This window comes from Camelus ferus, chromosome 16 (assembly GCF_009834535.1).
Source record: "Camelus ferus isolate YT-003-E chromosome 16, BCGSAC_Cfer_1.0, whole genome shotgun sequence".
Classification (NCBI taxonomy): domain Eukaryota; kingdom Metazoa; phylum Chordata; class Mammalia; order Artiodactyla; family Camelidae; genus Camelus; species Camelus ferus.
In genome coordinates, this window is record NC_045711.1 from 34,315,004 (window position 1) to 34,338,348 (window position 23,345).

Sequence of the window (23,345 nt, forward strand, 5' to 3'; positions counted from 1 at the left end):
TTTGAAATTGTCAAGAAAGAACCTAATCTGGAGTAATATTTATGCTTGTGAGAAACAGTTGCCTGTGGAACAGTGGGGCATTTTTTGTTTTTACTTTTGTTTTTTTTTTAAGTTCTTGATTTCTATTATTCTGTAGGGACTGTTCCACCTTTGTTTCACCCAGTGGTTGTGGTTGCTCAGATACAGGGGTTTAGCCCATCATTTACTATTGTAGTATTTCCTGTTTGGTTATCCTTAATCCACATTTGTGATCAGGTTAACTAGAAAAACTACATTGCTGCTGTTAATACATATAGTCTAGTTGGTAATATAGTATAAAATACCATACTCTAATAAAGATTCCAGATCTGGAAGATGTGAATAAAAGATGCTAAATGGTGACAAGCCATGTATTCAAGTGGAAGAAACAGGAAGTTTGGGTCTGAGTCTTAGGCCTTAGTGATGGTTACTGCTAGGCTTTTTGTTGAAACCACTGTTGGGAGAACAGAGCTGCAGGTGGTGTGTGTTGTTTCAGAACCATAGGATAAAGGAAAAGGCCTTTTGTAAGCCAGTTCCCTGCCCCTAACCCTTTTGATATTAACTCCTAAATTAAATTTGTAGTTTGCACCACTCAAGCTGTTTTTCTCTCTGTCTTGCAGGGGTTGATAGTTCTTGGAGAGGCACCTCCCCCAGAGCACACAACAGCCGACTTATTTCTTCCACTTAGTTCTGAGGTGAAAACAGATCATGGGAGTGATAAATTGGTAAGTATAAAAGACAGAAAAGGGGAAATGAGTGAGAATTCAGGGTGTAGCTTCAGCACACAGTTTATTCTGTGTAATAAGGATCTTTACATTGGCAGAAGGAGGGGGACTGTTGTATCCCCTTTTATCACTTTTGGCATTTTAAGATCTGAATTCCTAAATAGGGCAGCTCAGGGCCCCTTCCTGCAGCTGTGTAGCTGAGTTTAAATTTTGAAAGCGGCTCCTAACTCTCAAGACAACACAGGGCAAGTGTGACATTATGGAATATTACTGGGAGTTAGGAGACCGTGTGGCTCTGATACCTTTGACAAGTAAGGTAACCTTTCTGGACCACTATAAAATGAAAGGGGTGGACTAGGGGTATAACTCAAAGCAGTATTGAAAATGCTCTCTGAGTTACCCCCTTTAATTTTATAATGAGAATAAAGCTGTCATTTTTCGTAATCTTCTGTGTCCTTAGGGCCTCACTTAGATCTCTCTTCCATGATTCCTTCCCTTTCCCTGATTCTCTAAACACCAACATTAATCTGTTTTTCTTCTGAATTCCAAGAACACTTTTTAAAAAAATTTATTTCTTTTACTTTTTACATTTCCCCAAGAGGTCAGTGGCTTTTCTGAGTACTAACATTTCTTGTTAATAACTTGTTATTAATTTATTAGAAATTCCAAAGTCTTGTGACAGTAGTTTGTTTGAGAGGCTAGTAAGCAGTGCTGGCTCTTTAAATTGTAGGTTAAACCAGCTAGTCTCCTTGCATCTGCACATCAACAAAGCTTGTTTCCTTTATTATCATCATCATTGTTAGCAGGAACTGACAGGATATTGTAGAAGCTAACTTTCCTAATGAGAGAGCTTAAAAGAAAGCCAGCTGCTGATTCTAGGGATAAATGTGAAGACATTAAGAGATTGATAGTTCTTAACTGGAAGGTAGTTTTAAATAAAGAGCAGAATGCCAAATTGTACCACCAAATAAATCCGTAACGTTTTTAAAGTGATTTGTGAAACTGTGTTAGTGGTTGCTCTAACCAGGATAAAAAAAATGGTTACAAGTGAGAGAGAAGACATGGGTAAGTTGGAAGGTCAGCTATTGCTGGTGGCATGATAGGTACAGGAAACCTGAGGCTTGAGGCAGATGTGATTGGGAGTAAGTTTTATGTAGACATTTATATATTGTGTGTACAGTATTTAGGGATTCCAAAATTTTTCAGTTAATCTCCTACAGTCCATTTTCTCTCACCTCAGCACTTGTGAAAGATAGAACATGACAGTCTCTCACTGTTTTATAGATTCTCACTGTTACAGTTACACGCATTCACATATGTGCACGTGTACCCACTCCATGAAGGACTTGTCCCTTTCCCTACCCACTTGCATTTGTATAGTCTGTATTAGATTGTAAGGTTCATGAAGGTCAGGATCATCTTCTTCATTCTTCACTATGTTGGCCACAGTAGTTTCTACGTTGTATAGTAGATTGCTTTTTGGATTCAAATAATTATTATGAAAACAATTAAGTATATACTGTCACTTATTGTCTTCGAGGAGAGGTTAACCACTGCCTTTCTTGTAAAGTATGCATACTTTATGAAAAACCTTCAAGTGTCTGACATTCTAAAGGAAACAGAAGGCAGTACATTTTTATTGTTTATTATATAGGTGAGTGGGCTGCAAAGCCTGTATTCCTTAAAAAACATTAAATGACTTTAAGGTAATTCGCCATTTGAAAAATGCCAGCTATTTGCAAAGCTATGCCTAGTATGTCAATTGCCAGACAAAGCTTTTCATTGTAGGAAAGCATATTTAATTTTGCCTTTTTTATTATCAAGCTTCTTTTGTGAAAAGTGATTGATTACACCTTGTCTTCTAAATTTTGCTTTAAAAAAATCTTAGGTCACACTTGACGGGGGCAGTGGTAAATGATCATACTTAACATTTAGCCACCCTATTCTCTATCCCCCCCACCCAATGGAAGCATTTATTGCCTTTTTTTATTTGTTACCTTACCCCCGCTAAAAAACATGTGAAGATTTGTGGTTTAAAATAATTATGTAAGTAAGAGGTGTTTTTTTGTTTTGTTTTATTTTTGTATTTTTTTTTTTTCCTGGAAGCTCACTGGGATTAACAACAACCGAAAATCAGAGGACTTTTTTAAGGTGTCAAAATATAGTTCCAAGTAGTTAGACATAGTTTTTAAAGAAATATATAGTGACTTACTGATTAAGGTGGGAATTCTGATAGTGGCAGATAAAGTATCTTGATAACAGATACTGATTTGTGTATGTGGTCATTGAAAGGAAGATTGCTAGAATGAGATTAATCAGTAGCTTAAATAGATATTAATGTCCTGTAGAATAAAGTCATAACCTTTGGAGTTATATTTTCAAATAGACACAAATGAATTTAAGCTTGTCAATATTCTAAAAATAAACATCCAACTTAAGGCATCTGGGTGCTAATCAATTATAAATAGTAAGTAAAACAAAGTTAAATAATTTATGGAGAGTCATATGGCCTTTGGATGGGTCTGTTACCTAATGTTCCAGGGTTACGCTGAAAAGGACACATAATCATATTTTTGCCTTATTTTCGATTTAAAGGACTCTTTCTTGACAGAGCCAATATCTGTCTGCTTTGGTTATGAGCACAGTACAGATATAGCTGACACTAAGGTGTTCTTAAAGGTACCCAACTGGAGACTGGGTGCTGAGTGAGCCTTTTTTGAGCCATGGATACAAGCAAGGAATATTCCCTGAGATGAGGAGGCCGGGGGGAAAGGAAGGGAAGATCTAAGGAAAACCGCTAGAAAAATGCCCATTTTTCTTTTAACTTCTTCATCTGAATTCTAACTCAGAGGCAGGTTTGAAAGGTAAGAGTAGGTGGAGGAAAGAAACTAAGGGCCTCTGACTTTGCTTTGTAGCTGCTGATAGTCAGCTGTGCACTAACAAATTCTAATATGAAATTAAAAGCCTTCTGAACAAAAAAATGTATCCCAGGAAAGAGAGAATGTAAAAAGCTTTTGAGAGTTACTCTCCAGTGTTCTGAAACATACTCTTTGCCTCTTCCTCTTCCCTCTTTGCTCTCTTGAATAAATAGTAGTCCTCTTTCCCCTGCCTGAGAAAGAGTAATAAGCAAAAAAAGAAAAGAAAAGAAAAAAGAGCTAACTTAGAGCCTGTGCATGTTACTCGGTAGGTGAAGAATGTACTTAAAAATTACCAAAGAAGGTGAAAAAAATTCAAACAAAAAGTATTCTCAGAGATAACAGGCCTCCTCGGTTCATATGGTACAGTGCTACTTGAACTCAGCTAGAGCCACAGTCTCACTGGCTTGTATATTGTCAGAGGATGGAGCTCACAGCTGCCAAATAACCAGAAATTGAGGGAGAAATAATGGCAAAGAGGGAGTCATGGGTAGGGGTGTGGGAGGGGTTGGTGGAGGAAAAAGCTTAGCCCTGCAGTCTTTATAAATTCTTCCCAGATCTTGAGCTAACTCCTCAACTGCACATGTTCTGGAGGGATTTGATACAGATAGAGCCTGGTAGAGAGGAACAGTTGTAGGCTGAAAGAGCTGAACAGAGAACGTAGTGGCTGCCCACTGCAGGGAAGACAAAATTTGGAGTTCGAATCCCAACAAGACTTGTGAACACCTTGGGCCTTACACTGAAACCAAGGAAGGCTCATGCCTTAGGAGTTGAAGACTTACCAGGACAAAGGGACTCATTATAGAATTAAGGAGAAATTCAAAATAGACTCCATGATGTGTCTGTTTAAAAGCATAAAACCAGCGCTATGAAATCAAGGTTTACTTGGCTTCTAGCCAATTAGAAATTTGTCTGCTAGAGCAAAAATTAACACAGTTCAGGGAAAATTAACTGGATCCTGAGTCTCTATAACATATACAATGTCTGTAATATAACATAAACTTAGTAGACATCACAGTAAACAGGAAAATGTGATCCTTAGTCATGAGAAAAAGTAGTCAGTAGAAACTGATTTGGAAATGTCTGAGAGGCTGGAATCAGGAAATAAGAACTTAAACATATTTTTATTAGCTGCTTTTAAAGATTTAAAGTAAAAGATAGTGAGCAAAAGTGGTGAGAGTGGCTAGTCTTCCAAAACTTTATTGAATAAAAGTGTGAGATTTTTTTATATTACATATAAAAATTTATAAAAAGAGTGAGAGGAAAAAGATATGTGTATGTTTTTTGTGAATTACTTTGTTGTATACCTGAAGCTAACACAGCATTGTAAACCAGATATACTTCAATAAGAAAAAAAAGATAGCAGATGTGGGAATCTCAACAGAGGTGAAAACCAAAAAAAAAAAAAAAATCAAATGAAACTTGCAGAACAAAAATTGTAGAATTGAAAAGTACAATACGAGCATACCTCATTTTATTTCACTTTGCTTATTGTGTGTCACAAATACCGTGTGGGTTTTTTTTTGTTTGTTTTTGTTTTTTAACAAATTGAGGGTTTGTGGTAACACTGTTGAGCAAGTCTGTAGGCACCATTTTTCCAATAGCATTTGCTCATTCACATCTCTGAGTCACATTTCGATAATTCTTGAAATATTTCAAGCTTTTTCATTACTTACCATATTTGTTATGGTGATCAGTGATCTTTGGTGTTATTGTAATTGTTTTGGAACACCACGAATTGCGGTCCTTATAAACAAACTTAGTAAATGCTGTATGTTCTGACTGCTCCACTGACCAGCCATTTCACCATCTCTCTCCCTCTCCTTGGTCCTCCATATTCTCTGAGACAACACCAGCAAAAAGATTGACTTACTGAAAGCTCAGATGATGGTTAGCATTTCTTAACAATAAAGTATTTTTTAATTAAGGAATGTACTTTTTTAAAAAAATGCACGATGATAATAGCACACTAAACAGACTACAGTATAGTATAAACATAACTTTCATATACACTGTGAAACCAAAAAAGTCATGTGGTTTGCTTTATTGTGTTGGTCTGGAACCAAACCTGCAGTATCTCTGAGATATTCCTATATCTGAGTAAAATATTTACTAGTTACACTTAACAGCAGATTGAAAACTGTAAGAAAGTGTCAGTGAACACAATAGATCAGTAGAAATTATCAAACCCAAGAACAGAAAGACTGAACGTAAAAATGTTCAGAAATGAACTGTTTATTGGGGAAACAGTAAATATATATGATTTTAATTCCAGAAGGTGGAGAGAGAGAATGGTACAGGGGAAAAAATTTGAGGAAATAATGGCTGGATGTTTAAGTGAAAAAGATCAATTTATAGATTTAAGAAACTCAATAGTAAGCATGAGAAATATAAAGTCGTGAAAATCAAATGTGAAGAAAATTCTGCAAGTAGCCAGATGGAAATGATACATTCTACACAAAACATTGATAAGGATCAATGTTTGTTATCAGAAACAATGGAGGACAGAAAATAATGGAGTGAGACATTAAAAATCTTAAAGAGTGAGAGGAGGACCTCCTACTCAGCATTCTATGTACAGGAAAAGAAAAATCTTTTTAAAATGTTGACAAAATAAAGTCATTTTTAGATAAATGCAGAGAAAATTTATTGCAGAGTATCTGCACTGAAAGAAATGTTGAAGGGATTTTTTTAGCTAAAGGCAAAAGATACCTATTAGAAACTCAGATCTCTAGGGGATAAAAGGATAGGAAAAGATAATGCTTTATGAACAGTAAGCATAAGAAAGCTATTATAGGTATATTACTATCAGCAGAATAGTTTTTAAGACAAGAAGTATTACCAGAGATACATGACATTTTACAATGGTAAAGGGGTCAATTAATCAAGAAGATGTAGCAGTCATAAAGGTGGATGCTTCGAATACATGAAGCACACATATATACAACTAAAGGGATAGAGAAGTCCATAACCATATTTGGAAATTTTAGTACTCCTCACTAAGAAATTGATAGAATGACTTTAAATGAAAAGTTGAGGATATAAAAGATCCAAAGAACACTACCAATCACCTTGACTTGATAGACATTTATAGAACATATACATAGACACCTCCTCACACTCCCGTAACTTATTGTGTAAAGTAGGAATAATAATACAAGTCCTTAGTGCATTATCTGAATTTCCAAAATCCAAAGATCTCTGAGAACCAAAATTGTTTTTTCTCCTAAGTTCTGTGTCAAACTCATTTGGTGGCAAAATCTGATCTGACACAATACTTCTATGACTATATTTTTAATTATCCATAGCTTTTTGAAGCAGAAATAATGATGTATTTGATTTTTAAAAGTTAAGGTTTTATTTTTTAGAGCAGTTTAAGGTTGACAGCAAAATTTAGCGGAAGATACAGAGATTTCTCCTGTACACCTTGCTCCACACTTGCGTAGTCTCCCCCATTGTCAACACCTCCACCAAAGTAGTATGTTTGTTACAATTGATGAGCCTACATTGACATGTCACAACCATCCAAAGTCCTTGGTTTACATTACAGTTCACTCTTGATGTTGTGCATTCTCTGGATTTGGATTTGGATTTGGATTTGATTTTTGAGTCACTTACCTAGTATATGCAATATATGACTTTTTAAAAGTTTGAATAAATTGCCATAACATAGGTCCTCAGAGGTTTTGGGAAAGAGTGTGGTTGTGTTCCTACTTCTTTAGGGTTGTTGATAATTAACTATTAAACTGTAATGTGTTTATGACAGTGTTTGGTAAAAGCTCATTGTTGTTCCAAACTGCGCTGTGTGTCTAGGAAACACCTATAAGCAGAACCAGATATCCTCCTTTGACGGCTTCGTATTATTCCAACAGGTATATAACAGGGGAAGAATTCTTAGTTCTTCAGGAAACATAGCTCCATAGGGAATGATGTACTTACGCAGAGTCCTGGTGTGGAGAGTGAGTTCCAGCAGGGAGGATACTGCTTGTATAATGTAAAAGAGGCTTGAGAGAGCCTGGCATTACAGAAGAACGACACATACTTTTCTGCGATGGAGTTTTGGATAATTGTGCCAGTTCGTGATGAATTTTGTATTTATTTTAATGAGCTTATACTTCATTCTTGTAGGTGATAGGAAGCTGTAGACTGATAGCAGATTTTGTGTGAATGAAATTTGATTCAGACTTACAGGAAAGTTGCAGAAGTCGTACACAGAGTCCCCACACCCCCTTCATCCTGCTTCCCCTGTGTTAACAGTTTGCAAAACCAGGAATTGACATTGATACAGACTCCATAGATTTTTTTCGTTTCACTCATTTTCTCACTTATGCCTTCCTTTTTAGTCCAAAATCCCACATTGCATTTAGTTATCGTATCTCTTTAAGTCTCTTCCAGTATGTAAGCACGTTATTTGTCTTTCATGACCTTGACCTAAGAGTATTGGTCAGTTATTTTGTGTAATGTTCCTCAAGTAGGAGTTGCCAAATGTTTTGCCATTAAAGGTTTTGCGTGTTTTGCACTAACACCACAGAAGTGATACTGTGCCCTTCTCAGTGCACCATATTAGGAGTACATGATGGTGGCGGAAGCTTTTTTCACTTAGGTAAGGTGGTGCCAGCCAGGTTTCTCCATTGTAAAGTTAGTATTTTTCCGTTTGTATTAAATGACTATCTTATGGAGGGGGATACTATGCATATTTCTGTTACTCATTACAGTTTAGTCCGTAATTTTACCATCCATTGGCGGGTTTTGCCTGCAACAATTATTACTGTGGTGGTTGCTAGGTGGTGATTTTCTCTTTTCTACATTTGTTCATTGGAATTCTATTAGAAAGAGCTGTCTCCCCCCCCCCCCCCCATTTATTTAGTCAATCAGTTGTTTATTTCAGAATGGCTTCATGGATAATAATTTTACTTCATGGATTACGCTCTTACTGTTATTAGTTATTCACTTGCTCCAGTTATCTCAGCTTTTGGCATTGAGACCTCCTTCATTTGGTGCCTTGTCCTTTCAACATGCCCCCCTTGTTTTTTGAGCATTTACTTTCTGGCACAGAATGTCACAGGCTCATCTTACATTTTACCTGCTCGAGCCTTAGTTTGTGTTATTAGAGAACATGGTTTTGAAACCAAGATCTGGTACTAGTTGTTTGTGCTCATTGCTGCATGGTATCATTGCTTCTAGGACTTCAGCTGCGAAGTACTGCATGTATGCTAACGCATGCTTACACAGAGACATATTTCATTATCTACCCATCTGTATATATGTTAAAACCATGAGATTATACTAACACCTTGTAACACCACAGCCTTTCTCCTTCCTCATTGATACTTATTTGTTCAATCTTAGTACTGTATAAAGTAGTTTAATAATTGCCAACTCATACCCCTGTGAAAAATGTATTTACTAACCAGAGTACAATATTGTATACAGTATGTTAGTCCTGTAGTATACAGTCAGTGTAACCAAAGTTATACTTAGGTCGGTTCTTTTCCTCCTAACACCTTTCAGTGTGAGAATGCAATTATTTTGTAAGAGTTAGGTTCTTTTGTTACTACATGTTCCATTTCTTCCCCCCTGCCCCCACCAACACAATAGTTGATGTTTATTATTTCTTGAGTGTGTGAAACATTACTACAGTTCTAAGTTAAAGGTATACAGAAGGCTGTTTCCCCTGTTCTCATTTCCACCTTCTTTCTGTTGTGCTCCCACCTCCTGTAGGTAGCCAATTTCATTAGTTTTTGCATTATCCTTCCTATATTTTTTTTCCACAAATGAGCAGATTTTATTATTTGTGTTTGTTTCTATTTGTAAAATAAGCCTCAGTTTTTTACCCTTTCTTTACTTTGTGGAATTGATAGGGTTAACAAGTGAACTATTAAGCGAAGGACTAATGCTTTCCCAGAAGAAGAGCATGCTAACAATGTTAAACGATTGATTTTTCTTTTTAAACAATTCAAGGTACAATCTTCCTACCATTGGTTACACAGGAACAGCGTTCTTTTCCTTGAAGTTCTGTAGTCATTAGGGAGGATGAATGGTGTGTTGGCCCCAGGAGCGTTTTGAGAAAAGAGGCTAGAAGGATGGGTACTGGCTAGGGAATGTTTGATCTACAGTATTTTAAAAAAAAAACACTGACCAGTTAAGACCTTTAAAATAAATTGGACTGTGGGTAAGTAACTTGAGTAGTAAGAATTTATAGGACTGTTTTTGCAGTTGTCCTTTTAGATTCTAGATACGTAGTTTCAGTGGTGTTAGTAAGTATAAGTAAATCTTAGGTTTAGTAGTCTGGACTTGTAACAGCATTATGCTGGTTGAAATTTTTAAATGAATAATTCAAAATTCCTTTTTAATGTAATTATGTAGATTTTAACCTCAATACAGAGACATAGGTAGGTGAGGCACATAGTCCCATTTCACATATGGAGAAATTGAAGCCTGGGTCAGTAACTTGGTGGAACTGGAATTTTCAGAAAGCTCCACTTCCAATTATAATTTCTTGGCCATGGTGCTAGTTCGTGGAAAAGACTGGTATCCTTTTTATGGGCCAACAATATTTGGGTAATTTTAAGCAAGACTATGCTGAGTATCATTGAGATGGAGAGCATCTTGACCCAGGATTAAAAGTTGAATTCCTTATACTCAGTTAGCCTTTTATTTCCATTTTGATACTGTTTGTCAGAAAGGCAATAACTAACCAAAACAGAACTGTTAAAATTTGTAGACAAATGTGGTGCATCTAAGAAAATGGTATTTCAATTATGACATGGCTTTACTTGAATAAAGATACATAAATACACACATACATATCTTGCAGTTACAGTTTTATTTTATTACGTTTGTAAGTTTTGTGCCTTTCGATTTTTACTCCCTTACTTTCTCTACTTTTTAGTAAAACAAATCCAGTTAATGTCAGTTCTTAAATCGCAGGAAAATCTACTCCATAAACATTAATTTAATCTAGCTTTTCTTTAAGGGCTCTTTGTCACAATTAATCCGGCCAAGAGGGTGGAGTAATGAATCAGACAGGTGCCTGCTTTATATGAATAACAAAATTAAATTCATTAAACTTCATTGCTTTGTTAATCGTTTTATTCTCTACACCTGGCCCTTACATTAGGGGGGAGAAAATCACTTCAGTAACCCTCCTTGCTACCTTTAACTCTGAGATTGTCTCAAAAGGTAATTCCCTGGGGCTCTGCTTTAGAGAAAAGGGGAATTGCAGAAGCACTCTATCTCCCACTTCAACTTTTCTGCTCTTTTCTGGCTGTGGTATGGATGTACCCTCAGAGTGGATCTGAGCATCACATAAAATTCAAGAGAAGCTCTGTAAGAACTCCTGCTTTCTAGATGGTAGAGCCTTAAATACTTCCATTGTTTTTACAGTTCCCCATTTAATGACAGATACCTGAGTTATGCTTTAGTTTCCTAAAAATACTAATGATGTAAAGCACTGCAATAGTAATGCTCAAGCTTAAAGTAGTATATGGATTTCACATTTGTGAAGTGTTTGTTAGTGTTTCTTTACCCTCTGTCTTTGTAGCCCTTTGGACTGCAGGATGAGGGAGTGTTTGTTCACTTTTCCTTAAGGCAATGTGAATGCATTTAAGAAACTCGTAAGTAAAATTACATGTGTTTGTGAGTTGTGATTTTCTTTTTTCTAAGTGGAACGCTATTGGAGGATTGAGGTTAATATTTTAAGCTCTTTGAATTTGAGAATGAGTGATGAACCTGGTTGCCGCAGTGCCCTGCTTTTGGATCTCAGGGTGATTACAGGATATCCTCAGGTATTCTAAGCAGATCCCTTCTGAATATTCACTGCCTCTTTGTATGGTTGGGACTGGAATCCCTCTCAGACTTTATGCTCTTAATTGCTGTATGCTTCTGTATCCTTGAAAACATTTTTGTGCTAAATAATGTTTTGCCTATTGACTTCTGTTTTAATTTGGGAAGTTCAGGTTCCTCCAAGGAAAACAGTAAGATACACTGAAGACTAATGGCCTTTACATATACTATAGATCTGTAGGCATGTAAAACAAGGATAGGTTGTTAGCAGTAGTTATCGATAGGTGGTGAGATTACTCATGATTTATGCTTTTTCTTCTTTGGGCTTTCTATAAGAAGGTATGTTTGTTTTGAAATGAGATTTTGTTAAAGAATGGTAACATTTTGTCTTGATGGGTATTCTAGTGGTTAATTCTCCATAATCCCTACAAAATAAATCTTAATCAAATGGAAAGTGAGCCTGTTACTTAAACATGGCACTTTGTAAATAAAACATGTAGTGTATATCAGATCTCTGTCATAACCTAATGCTGAAAGCTCTTATTTTAACTGAATATAAAACTGACGGAAGTTCTTTACATCAATATCAAACTAACAAAAAGTTTATAGTTACAGTGTTTTCATGTTGAAATTTTTTCATCTAAACCAGAACTTCTGAAATCTAGGAAAGCTGTAACATGCCTAGAGTCACACATCTGCTGAATCTTAAATCCCATCCTTTGTCATGCCATAATACTTGTTTGGGCTTCTTGAGGTTTCCCCTGAATAGTAAATCCTCACTAGCATTCAGGAGGATATTTGGGTTTGGGCTATTTTTTTTTAATGTAAAAATATTATCTAAAATATAAAGAAAATTTCAGAGTAATCCTATTCTGCCTCTGTAACATTCTTTTTGTCTTGTCATTATCTACATAAGTACATTTTTAGTCATAGTTGTATTAAGAATATTCTGAATTTAACGCTTTTCCTGAATCATTTCTACATATAAGACTGTTATTTTCTGTCTTTAAATATTATTCTGGATAAAGGAAAAAGAAATATCCTTTATGATTATTTTTAATATTCTGATTTGGTATACGACAATTTATAATTTATTATATGCCTCAGATGTTAAGCATTTAGGTTATCGACATATATCCTATGCAGTGAACACCTTTGTATATAAGATTTTGGGGGATGTGTTTGTTGAGTTATTTCTTTAAGATAGATTTTAAGGACTGAGTAAAATACTTTGTCAGAGGATGTGAACATCTTTATAACTCTTACTACTTTTCAAGAGGAAATCAGTGTGACTTTTAAGGCAGTGAGTACTTTAGCCAAATTTAACATAATTTTGGCATTTTTGACTAATACAGCTGTTCAAGGTATTTGTGATGACAGTAGGTGAATAGGATTTCTAACAAGACAGAACATTTCCCCAGTGTTTGCTCATGTGTGTTGTCTGTTTATATACTTTGATCTAGCTTTTTGGATAATTTTTATTTTTCAAATTAGCTTCCCAATCGATTGTCCTTTCTTGAGACTGCTCTCAGGTCTGCAGATCCTTCGGTGTTTTCTCCTTGGGGGTATATAAAAATCAAAGAAGTTCAACAATTTTGGGGGGTGGAGGGTGGTAATTAGGTTTTTATTTATTTATCTTTAATGGAGGTACTGGGGATTGAACTCTGGACCTTGTGCATGCTAAGCACACACTCTACCACTGAGCTATATACTCCCCCTACAATATTGATAAGTAGAATTTCAGCCTCAAAATACTGGCTTTGATGTGTACTGGTAACAGTTACAGGAAGGGGAACATCAAAACACCCTAAAGTCAGTTTGAGTGTAAGGAGGAGACAAAGATCACAGCCATTCTGTGGCATGGCAACAACTCGCAGAGCCGAGGGATAACTCATCTGTGGCTTTACTGCCTGTACCTGTACTGCAGAGAAACTTCTTGTGATTGACATCTCATGGTTGCCCCTAGCCCTTTTAGTCTAGTAAATATATAATTTGTTTTGAAATAGTGAGGTTCAGGCTTTTCCAGATTCTTTCCCACTCCCTTTTTTCATTTTATATTCTAAACATATATAGTTGACTCTTGAACAACGCAGGGTTTAATCCGTGAATAATTTATTGTCGATCCTCCCTATCCATGGTTCCTCCACTTCTGTGGATTCAACCAACCACAGACTGTATAGTATTTACTTTTGGAAAATGTCCACCTATAGTACACTCAAGCAGTTCAAGAGTCAGCTGTGTTTGATTTGTGTAGTCCAGAGACAGTGTTACTACCTAATAAATAATATTAGGTAGTTCTCATTGAGATTTTATTCTTTCTATTTCTTTTATCACAAGGGTGTGTGTATATATATATATATATATCTTTTTTTAAGTATGGTTTTCTGGAAGCAAGCTTCCAGCATACACTGTGAAGTTAAGCAGATATTAACTACATTTAAATTTCCCCCTGGTTGATACTGAATTTATGTACGTTCTTGACCCTTAGATTGAAGACTTGAAGACTCCTGTTCCTATGTAATTGCTGAGTTTCTGTTCTATGTAATTAGGTCATTTCCATCAGTAGACACTTTACTACTTTAGTCTGTTAAATATTTTAATTCTTCACCCCCCTTTTCCCCAAAGCAAAAGCTGATTGATATTCTTAATTATTTTTGTTTCCTCAGTCATGTGAGTTTGTTGTTGTTGTTTTAAGGCCAAAAAATGCATTTATTTGGGGTTTGTTAGAACTAGCCCAGGAGAGACAGATCCAAGAAGCACTTGAATTATGTTCCACATTTGAATTTTGTTTTTCAAGTTGGTCATCAGAAATTTTAGGTATTTTATTAAAATGAAATAGTGCTCCTATTCAGTCTAGTGCTGTTGGTTTAATGTTGCTAATATATTTTCGTTTTCCTCCTCATTAAGATTGAGTCTGTTTCTCAGCCACTGGAAAACCATGGTGCCTCTGGTCATCCTTCAGAGTCATTGTCTACCAAATCATGTGGGGCATTGAGACCTGTCAATGGAGTTATTAACACGTAAGTTTTAACCTCTTCTGCACACTTCTGGTGCTCAGCAGGCATGTAAAAGATGAGCTTGAGGCTCTTAGTTACCCCTAGCCAGGACTAACCCTTGTTTAAAGAAGCAGAAACCTTATCAGTTCACAATATTGTGCGTACCTCCTACTGTAGCAAGTATATATTAAGTAGCATGCTAATTATTTTCCTTGTACTTACTGTGGCCTAAAATTGACTCAGCATGGAGGAAAATAAAAAGTCCTAAAGTTATTGTGAATCATTGTGATTGGTTCTGTCTTGGTAGAATTCCTCAGAAGTGTTTACATAAAATCCTCTACTCTAGAACAGATTAGACCTCTAAAGGCTGTGTTTCTAAATCTGTATTTGAAAGATCAAGAAATCCACCTGGAAGTGAACAGTGGGTGCACATCCCTAAAAGGCAAGTTTCACAGGAGGACTGATCCTCAGGCACCTTATTAACATTTGCAGGATTCATCATTTTTTTACCAGTTGTGATTTTCTAAACTTTTTTAGTGAAAGGAGAAAACCTCATACAATTATGAAGAGAAACATGAGTAAGAATTCTAAACTTTTTTTTAATTCATGTTTTTGTTATAGAAGAGAACTTAAATAAGAGAACCTGAGCTCACTTACTTTCTGAGCTTTTCAGACACAGTAGAGTTAACATCCACCAAAAGCCCTATGGACGAGCACAGTCACAGAACACACTCACTCTGATGAACGGACGTCCTCATCAAGAGATGAGCTGTGTCTGTTCTAGGATACTTGCTTGTGTCTGTGATTGTTTGCGAGTAGAGGCAGTTGAATTAGTATTCGAGGCTTTATTTCCTTTGGTCTTCTGAGAAGTGAATATTCTTCTTTCCCTTGTATAGTCTTCAGCCTGTCTTGACAGACCACATTCCAGGTGACAGCTCTGATGCTGAGGAACAGTTACATAAAAAGCAACGACTGAATCTAGTTTCTTCATCAACTGATGGCACCTGTGTGGCAGCCCGAACACGTCCTGTGCTGAGTTGTAAGAAACGGAGGCTTGTTCGACCCAACAGCATCGTTCCTCTTTCCAAGAAGGTCAGTACCAGTGTGACGTGGTCATTGTTAAACAGTGAGCCAGATGCTCAGATAGAGATATTAGTCTCTTGCCAACTTTGGTTCATTTAACTGGTGTTTTCCAAACTTAGCTAATCACCAAGGTTTCCTGGGGAGCTTTAAAAAAAATGCTAAGTTCCTGAGCCCTGTCTCCTAGGATTTTGATTCATTTGCTCTGGAGTTGGGCCTGGGAATCTTGTTTTCAAAAAATGAAAAGCTTCTAAGTGAGTCTTCAGCCAGATTTGGAAACCAGTGGCTTGATATTTTTAATAGAAATGGGAGACAGGAAGGTGTAAGTTCTGCCACCAGCACTTTGAAGGAGAGTAATGGTGTCTTCTCATTTGTACTGATACCACTGAAAATGGCAACGTGGAATGTTTTCCTTTCAAATAGAATCTCCATTAAAATTTCTGAATTGATGTTATTAAACGAATGTCTTCCCAGACAGAATGGAGATTATTTCATAGCTACAGGAAGCTTTTGATTACTGACTCTTCAGATGGCAGAGTTGGGCTTATTCCAAGCTAATGAAGTAATACTCCAGTAAAAATAATACCATGCGGTAGTTAAGTGAATTAACTTTGAAGAGGACAAACTTGGGTTTGAATCATGGCACTGCCACTTAGTAGTTTTGTGATTTGTGTTAATAGCACACCTCCCCACCCCCAATAGCTCAGAGATCTCATGGAGTTGTTTTCAGATTAAATGAAATGTATATAATTTGCTTATTGGCGGGGCCTGAATGACAAGTTACTAGTACAAAGTGGCTGTTACTGTTAACACCGTTGGTTTTGTTAATTCATTCACTCATTTAGCGATTTTTTTGAGCCCCCTAATAAGCTGTATCTCTTCTATGCACTGGGAATACAACACTAAACAAAACAGACGAAAATCCTTACCCTCATGAAATAATCTAGTGGATAGAGCCAGAAAATAAAACAATAAATGAAGTATATGATATGTCCTATTGTATTAAGTGCTGGGGAGAAAAGTGCCAACAGAAGAAGGGAATAGGGAATGCAGGGGAGCTCAGATGGAATTTACCCTTGAGTCATATTTTCATTCCAAGGCTTAGAGATGTGAGTAAAAGATAAGAGACTGGGAAGGAGTGACTAGTGACGTAGAAGGAAAACCAAGAGACAGCACGGTATGTGGAAGGCAAGTGAAGAAATATTTCAGAAAGGAGGGAATGATCATCTGTGCTGGATGCTGCAGACAGCTCAAATTAGATGAAGACTGAGAACTGGCCATTGGATTTGGCAGGGCCAAGGTTGTTTGAGACCTTTGTGAGCAGTTTTGTTAGAGGGAGAAGAGTGCAATTTTGATTGGAGTAGGTTTGGGAGAGAATGAGAGGGAAGGAATTGAGGGAACATTTATAATGCTTTTAAAGCATGTTTCTATAAAGGAGAACAGAGAAATAGCCTGTTTGATTGAAGGGGGAATCTTTCTTAAGTAGAGCTATTACATTTTATTTGTTGGTGAGAAATTGAGGGCAAATGTGAGGGGTGAGGAGATAATTGTTGGAAGCATTATTATTTGGACTGGCTTTTCAGTGCTTGGCTTGTTTTGTCGTAGTATGCATTTGGACTGTATAACTTTGCAGTGATCTTTTTTTTAAAGGAGAGTATTAACTGTCACGAGGTACTACTTCTTTCTTGTCTGTTCTTCAGACTGCCTGAATTATCAAAATGAAAGAAAAGAACAAGATATTTGGCAGGTTTCTCTTATTGACATTTGAGTCAGCTTTTTATTAATAGTTTTTTATTAATCTGTATTATTTTCTGAGAGGTTGAAAAGTTGATATTGGGAAAGCAAAGAAAACAGTATATTACTTTCAAGTATATAAGAAAGTAGTTTTTATCCGTGCCTTTGATACTTTTAACAAAAACAAACAAAAAAACCAACCAGCAACATCACCTCCGGAAAATAGCGTCCTATCTCTATTTTGGCAATTTGCTAGCTGCTGTGTTATGACATCTAAGGGTATTATAAAATTTTTCTGAAGCATAGGGTGGCTTCCTGGGTTCTTTTCTTTTTAAACTAAACTAAAGTAAAGTAGCAAGCCTTCCTTGTTGCTGTTGACACTGACTGCTTCTTACTCATGCCTGAAAACTAATATACTTCTGAAGGTACACATAAATGTTTAAAACAAGAGTGGAGAGGTAGAAAGCATACAAAAGACCCTTTGGTTCTGATGCCAGTGTCTAAAACAGAGTCATCCCAACATTTACAGAAGTAAGCTACATGGAAAATAAGACAAAGAAATAAACTGAGTTTGGGAAATAAATAATTTGCTGGTTATAGCAGAAATGCTGGAGTTCCACCAAAGTTGGGGACAAAGGCCATTCTCTCTTTGTTGCTCACTGTGTCATCCATGGCTTTTTGCTCAGTAATACTTGCTACTGAGTAAGTGTCTTGCTATCATTTTGAGATGATAGATTTGCCAAGGAAATTCATTCAGTAATTGTTTTGGATCCTCACTGTGGTCCAAGTGTTCTTCAGGTCACCTGGGTTTCATTGGTGAATGAAAGTCCTTGGCCTCATGGAGCTTACTTTCTAGTGACAGAACTAGGTAGCAAAGAGATTAACAGATAAATCGTTTTCTGATATTGGTAAATGGTAGTTCACATTTAGTGTAATAAAATTTACTTTCAAGTTTCTGAAGAAAAGAAAATCTTAGTAACAGGAACTATGTTTCTGAGGTAATTAAAATTACCTTTGTTATTAGTCCCTTCTTCCCCTCTTCTCCGCCCACAACAGCAAAGGTGGGTACTAGTATATTTACCAGAGTACAGAAGTAAAAAACAGATGGATAATGCCAGTATTACTGGCTTACCTACATTTTAAATTCTCTCTACTGCATTCCAGAACCAAATAAAACACTCACTTCAGGGAATTCATTCAGTTACTGTGTTTTACGAGACCGCCATCTTAGTTGAATCATGGCTACCACTATATTCTGTCAAGTGTTACCAGAATTTCTGAAATTAGAATATAACTTACAGTTGAGATGTATTTTCAGTGTAGGATAACATTTCTTTTTGTCCCTAAAAGGCTGTTTTTATGTCATTGTTATCTTAAAATCTGACTACAGCAGAGGGTTCAGTAAGATAAACTTGTTGGAAATAAACAGGAATGAGACCTGTTAGTAAATAATGAAAGGCTTTGAATGCCCAAAATGTCGACTTAGGTTTTATCCTTTAGATTTTAGAGAATTTTTAGAGTTTTGAGCAGTGAAGTGTCAGAAGCTATTTTTGGGAAGATAAATCTATAGGTAGCTTATGTTTGGAGTGGATTGGCACAAAAGAGACAGGAGGCACAAAGAAACAATAGTAATCCTGGAGGAAATAATAGTCTAAAGACTCTAAAACTCCGAAGATACAGGAGATTTTTAAAAGTAGTCCAGTCCTAAGGAAAAATCACAAGGGCTTGGTGAGTGAATATCAGAGTTGGGAGGACAGAGAGCTTTGAGAATGAGAGAGTGAGGTTATCTCACGAAATCAGTAAAGCCCGGGAAGAACACAGGGTACTTTCCTGTATCACGATTTCATTGTAATGTTAAGACAGATCATTAAAAGTTGCCTATATTGCTGCTCATTGTGTATTTCATCACCTTAGAGGTTTAGTATGATAGATGTTAGTAATTAGCTAAGTCAGTGAAGAAACACTCAAGTGGGAAATTTTTACAATAGCCTGTGTTGGAGTATAACTGTGTAAGAGGACTGCTCTGGGTTATATTTTAAAGTTGGCTTCTATAGAATTCCCAGTGGTCCCCTCTTTTTCTCTCATATTACACTTGAGGTATATAGGCTATTACATGTAAGACTCTTTTAAGACCTAGTGTGACATGGTAGAGGTAGAATGACTGGTCACTATTAAAAGTGAATAATTTGATCTCAAATTGGATATGTTCTTTATTGACAAGGGGGTTCTCATGATAGACTTTGGACACTCAGCTTTCCAATATTTGGCAAACTTTTGGAAAGGAGCAAAAGTGCGTTGTGGAACATTGTAGTTCCTTAGGAAATAAAGCTACTGACAGTACTCAGAAATCACCCACTGCTTAGAACAGTAACCTCTAAACGTATATGGATTTTATATATGCATTATAAAACACATGCAAAATAAAATTTGAAAGCCTGAGATAAATAGAAGTAGAAGGAAGGGATAAATTAGGAGTTTGGGATTAGCAGATACAAACTACTATATATAAAACAAACGGCAGGGTCCTAATGTGTAGCACAGGGAACTACATTCAATATCTTGTTAATAACCTATAAAGAGAAAGAATATGGAAAAGCATGTATATATATGTATAACTGAATCACTGTGCTGTACATCAGAAATTAATACAACATTGTAAATCAACACCATAAATAGATAGATATAGATGGAAGTAGAAGGTCTAATATTTTATTTATAAACTATCCTCAAGACAAAAGAATTTTAAAAAAATACTTTGAACTACTATTCTGTGATTAACAAGAGAGTGATTAACAGAGCCTTACTTTGATATTGGACTTCCTCCATAAGCATTGCATTTGGGTTTTTAATGGGAATTCCTTCAGAGGGAACTAATGTCATTACAGTATTAAGGAAACAGAATTTCTCTGTGTGTCCAAGATTTTATCTCTTCATTCAATTCTTACATGTTATCTATCTACATTCTTGATATTTTGGTAATGTGAATGAGATCTTTTCTTCTGTTAGTGTTACTTTATGAGTACTGTTTCTTTTTGGGTGTTTGGTTTTTTTGTAATTGAACAGTTTTCTGAACTCTTAACAGTGTTTCAGTTTATCGTTTTTAAAATTTTCTCTCATTGGCAAACAATTTGACACCTCTTTATTTCTTATTCCTTTTGCTTGTCTAGATGCACTTTCAAACAGTGTTGAGAAATAATTGGTTGTAATGAGACATCTCACTCCTGGTTTGAATGGCAATACTTTTAGAAGTTCACTATTAATTTTGATGTAGGATAACTTCTTAAGATGAATTGGGATGCTTACAGTACTTATCATTTGCTATGCTCTGGAAAAGTTTAAAGGTTCTTTAAAATGTGTTGGAACTCAAGGTAAAACCATTTGAGACCAGCATCTATTCTATAGAAAATTATCCATCTCTCAGATATTTTCAGATTTACTCATACACAATTTTATGATATGCATTCTTAATTTTTAAATCCCTGTGTCTGTGGTTAATATCCATTTCTCAGTCTTAAATTATGTGTGCCTTCTCTTTCTTGATTAATCATGTCAGCAGTTTTTCTGTTGGTCATTTCAAAGATCAGTTCTGTGCTGTTAATTCCTTCTTCCTGTGGTCTTGGGTTTTTTCTCCTCTCTGTCTTTATTCAAATGCTGAGTTAATTTATTTTCTGTTCTTTATTACATAATGATAAAAGCATTTAATTTTCTGAATTTTCTTGTAAGTATAGTTTTCGATGGCATTCCCACAGCCTTTGGTGTGTGAAGGAAATGTTCTTGCTATTTTTAAGTTGCGTTTGAGTTCTTCAGTTCTTTTCCCGAGTTAAGAATTGCATTTCCAGATTCTAAATTGTTAGTTTTTTTTTAAACTTTTGTTATTAATTACTGGCTTTTATAGCGTTTAGCTCAAAGTGATATTTCTGTAGTTTAGGCTTATATTATGGTATAGTGTTTTTTTGTTTTTTTTTTTTTTAAGTTATTGGTGTCTAGTATAGTCTTCTCTAATTATATCCTCTTAGTGACTCTGGGTCCTGTCTCTAATAGTTGTTTTAGCCTACATTCTTCTTTTCTTGATATTAATGTGTAGTGTATGTGTTTTTCTTATCCGTTTACTTTCAACATTGTGTTTTCTATGTGCATTTTGAATCATAAAAGAAGATTTAGGGTGTTTTGGTCTATTTATTAATCTCAAATTTTTTATTTTAATGAGGATTTTATTAAACAGAATAGTTTTTAGTTTTATAATTAGTTTTGAAACTAGATTTAAAGGCTTATTTTGTTTGTAACATTTCATTGTTTACCAACAGCCTTTTTATATCTTCATATGCCCATTTATTGAGTTCTTAGTTTGGATTTGTAGTCTTTCAGTAATTTGAGCAACAGTTTGACCATGTTTCAGGTTTTTAGATCATAACCTTTATCCCTTAAAACTCTGTTCCATGTCTTTTGATGGGAGGAGGAGAGCAATTGTTTATTCTGTTTTGTCATAGAATTAGACTGATGCCAGTCTTAGTTTCTTTCCTTTATATTGGTAACTGATTCTACTCTTTGCTGTCCAATATGGTAGCCACTATCTACATATAGCTATTTAAAATTAAGACAAAAAAATTTTGTATCTCACTCACACCAGCCACGTTTCAAGTGTTCAGTAGTCATGTGACTAGTTGCTACCATATTTAGACATACTAATACAGAACATTTTTATCATTGCAAAACCGCATGAACAGAACTTTAGTGTTTTATATAGCACTGTTAAGTTTTCTATAATAGTTTTTTTTTTTCTGGTGGTTTTTAAAGTTTTTTTTTGAAATATAGCTGGTTTACAGTGTAGCTTTGGTTTTTGATTCCTTAAGTTTGTAGTTTCCCCTCTTTAAGTATACCACTTGTCTGTTACTCTTTTCTACCCTTTTTATCTAGCTCTTACTACCTGCTTCACAACATTATTGTGATCATTAAATTAGGTATGGGAAGCGATTGGCACATTTTGAATGTACATAATAAGTGTTCACATGTTAGCTGTTAAGTTTTCTCTCATTGTTTTCATCCCTTTGGTTCTCCAATTGTGCAAAGGAATAAGACAGTTAAGTTTGCTACCCACATCCTATTTTGACTTCTGTATCAATTTTTACCTGTAGTTCCTCTATTGTAGGTTTTAATTCTGCTACCATGGGTTAAGATTCTTTTTTCTTTTTAGATTTTATATTTACTTTTTATGTCACCTTGTTGCACTTTCATTTTACCCAGTTACTTTATAAAAGAAGCTATGTTATCTTTTACTCTATTGGAGATGCCAAAAATTTCATTGTTGTACTGAATTTGATTAATAAATAGTTTTCTAGAAATATATTCTTTCTTAATTTTTCCAGTTTGCTTTCTTTTCCTTTGTTCTGCAGTGTTCTACTTGTAGTCCCCATGCTGAGGGGTTTTTTATTTTTTCTTTCCATCACTCTTTAAAATGAGTTGACCTTTCTAGACTTTATATTTATCACTAGAAAAAATTTAGTAGTTTGCTGTATAAGTTTTCTGTCGCAGTTCTGAAGGCTAGAAGTTTGAAATTGAAATCAAGGTGTCAGCCCTTGCTGCCTCTGAAGGCTCTAGGGAAGAATCCTTTCTTGCCACTTTCTGTGAGCATTCCTTAGCATTCCTTGGCTTGTGGCAGCATAACTCCTGTCTCTGCTTCTGTCCTCACGTGGTCATCTCCCCGTGTGTCTCTGTCTCTGTGTTTTCACATGGCCTTCTTATAAGGACACCAATCATTGGATTTACGGCTTCCCCTAAGTATTGCTTCATGTCAAACTAGTTGCATCTGCAAAGACCCTATTTACAAATATGGTTACATTCTGTGGTCTTGGGTGGGCATGAATTTGGCGATAGGATCTGGGGAGGAGACACTAGTCTCAGTACACTGGCCATTGGTCCTTGTCTCTGCTGCTCATATAATGGTTGAATCCTTTTCTCAGTTCTAAATCTAGAATTGATAGGTGCTATTCCCAGTTTGATTCCTAGGTTTCAGCAACTTGCAAATTAATGTATCTCTGCTCTGAAATAGTTGGATGTTCTTTTACTCCCACTGCAGATTTTCTGGGGCTCTTCTG

At 35.7% G+C, this 23,345-nt stretch overlaps 1 protein-coding gene across 3 annotated transcripts in view; it reads left to right on the top strand.

Annotated features, from left to right (window-relative positions):
* The window catches only part of KANSL1 (KAT8 regulatory NSL complex subunit 1), a 164,315-nt gene that overhangs the window by 111,152 nt on the left and 29,818 nt on the right, over positions 1–23,345 (top strand). For all 3 annotated transcript variants that reach the window (XM_032457169.1, XM_014552989.2, XM_032457168.1), the window contains 3 exons: positions 639–743; positions 14,351–14,463; positions 15,336–15,531. In XM_032457169.1, coding sequence (XP_032313060.1) covers positions 639–743; positions 14,351–14,463; positions 15,336–15,531 — 414 coding nt within the window. The remainder of the gene's footprint in view (positions 1–638; positions 744–14,350; positions 14,464–15,335; positions 15,532–23,345) is intronic.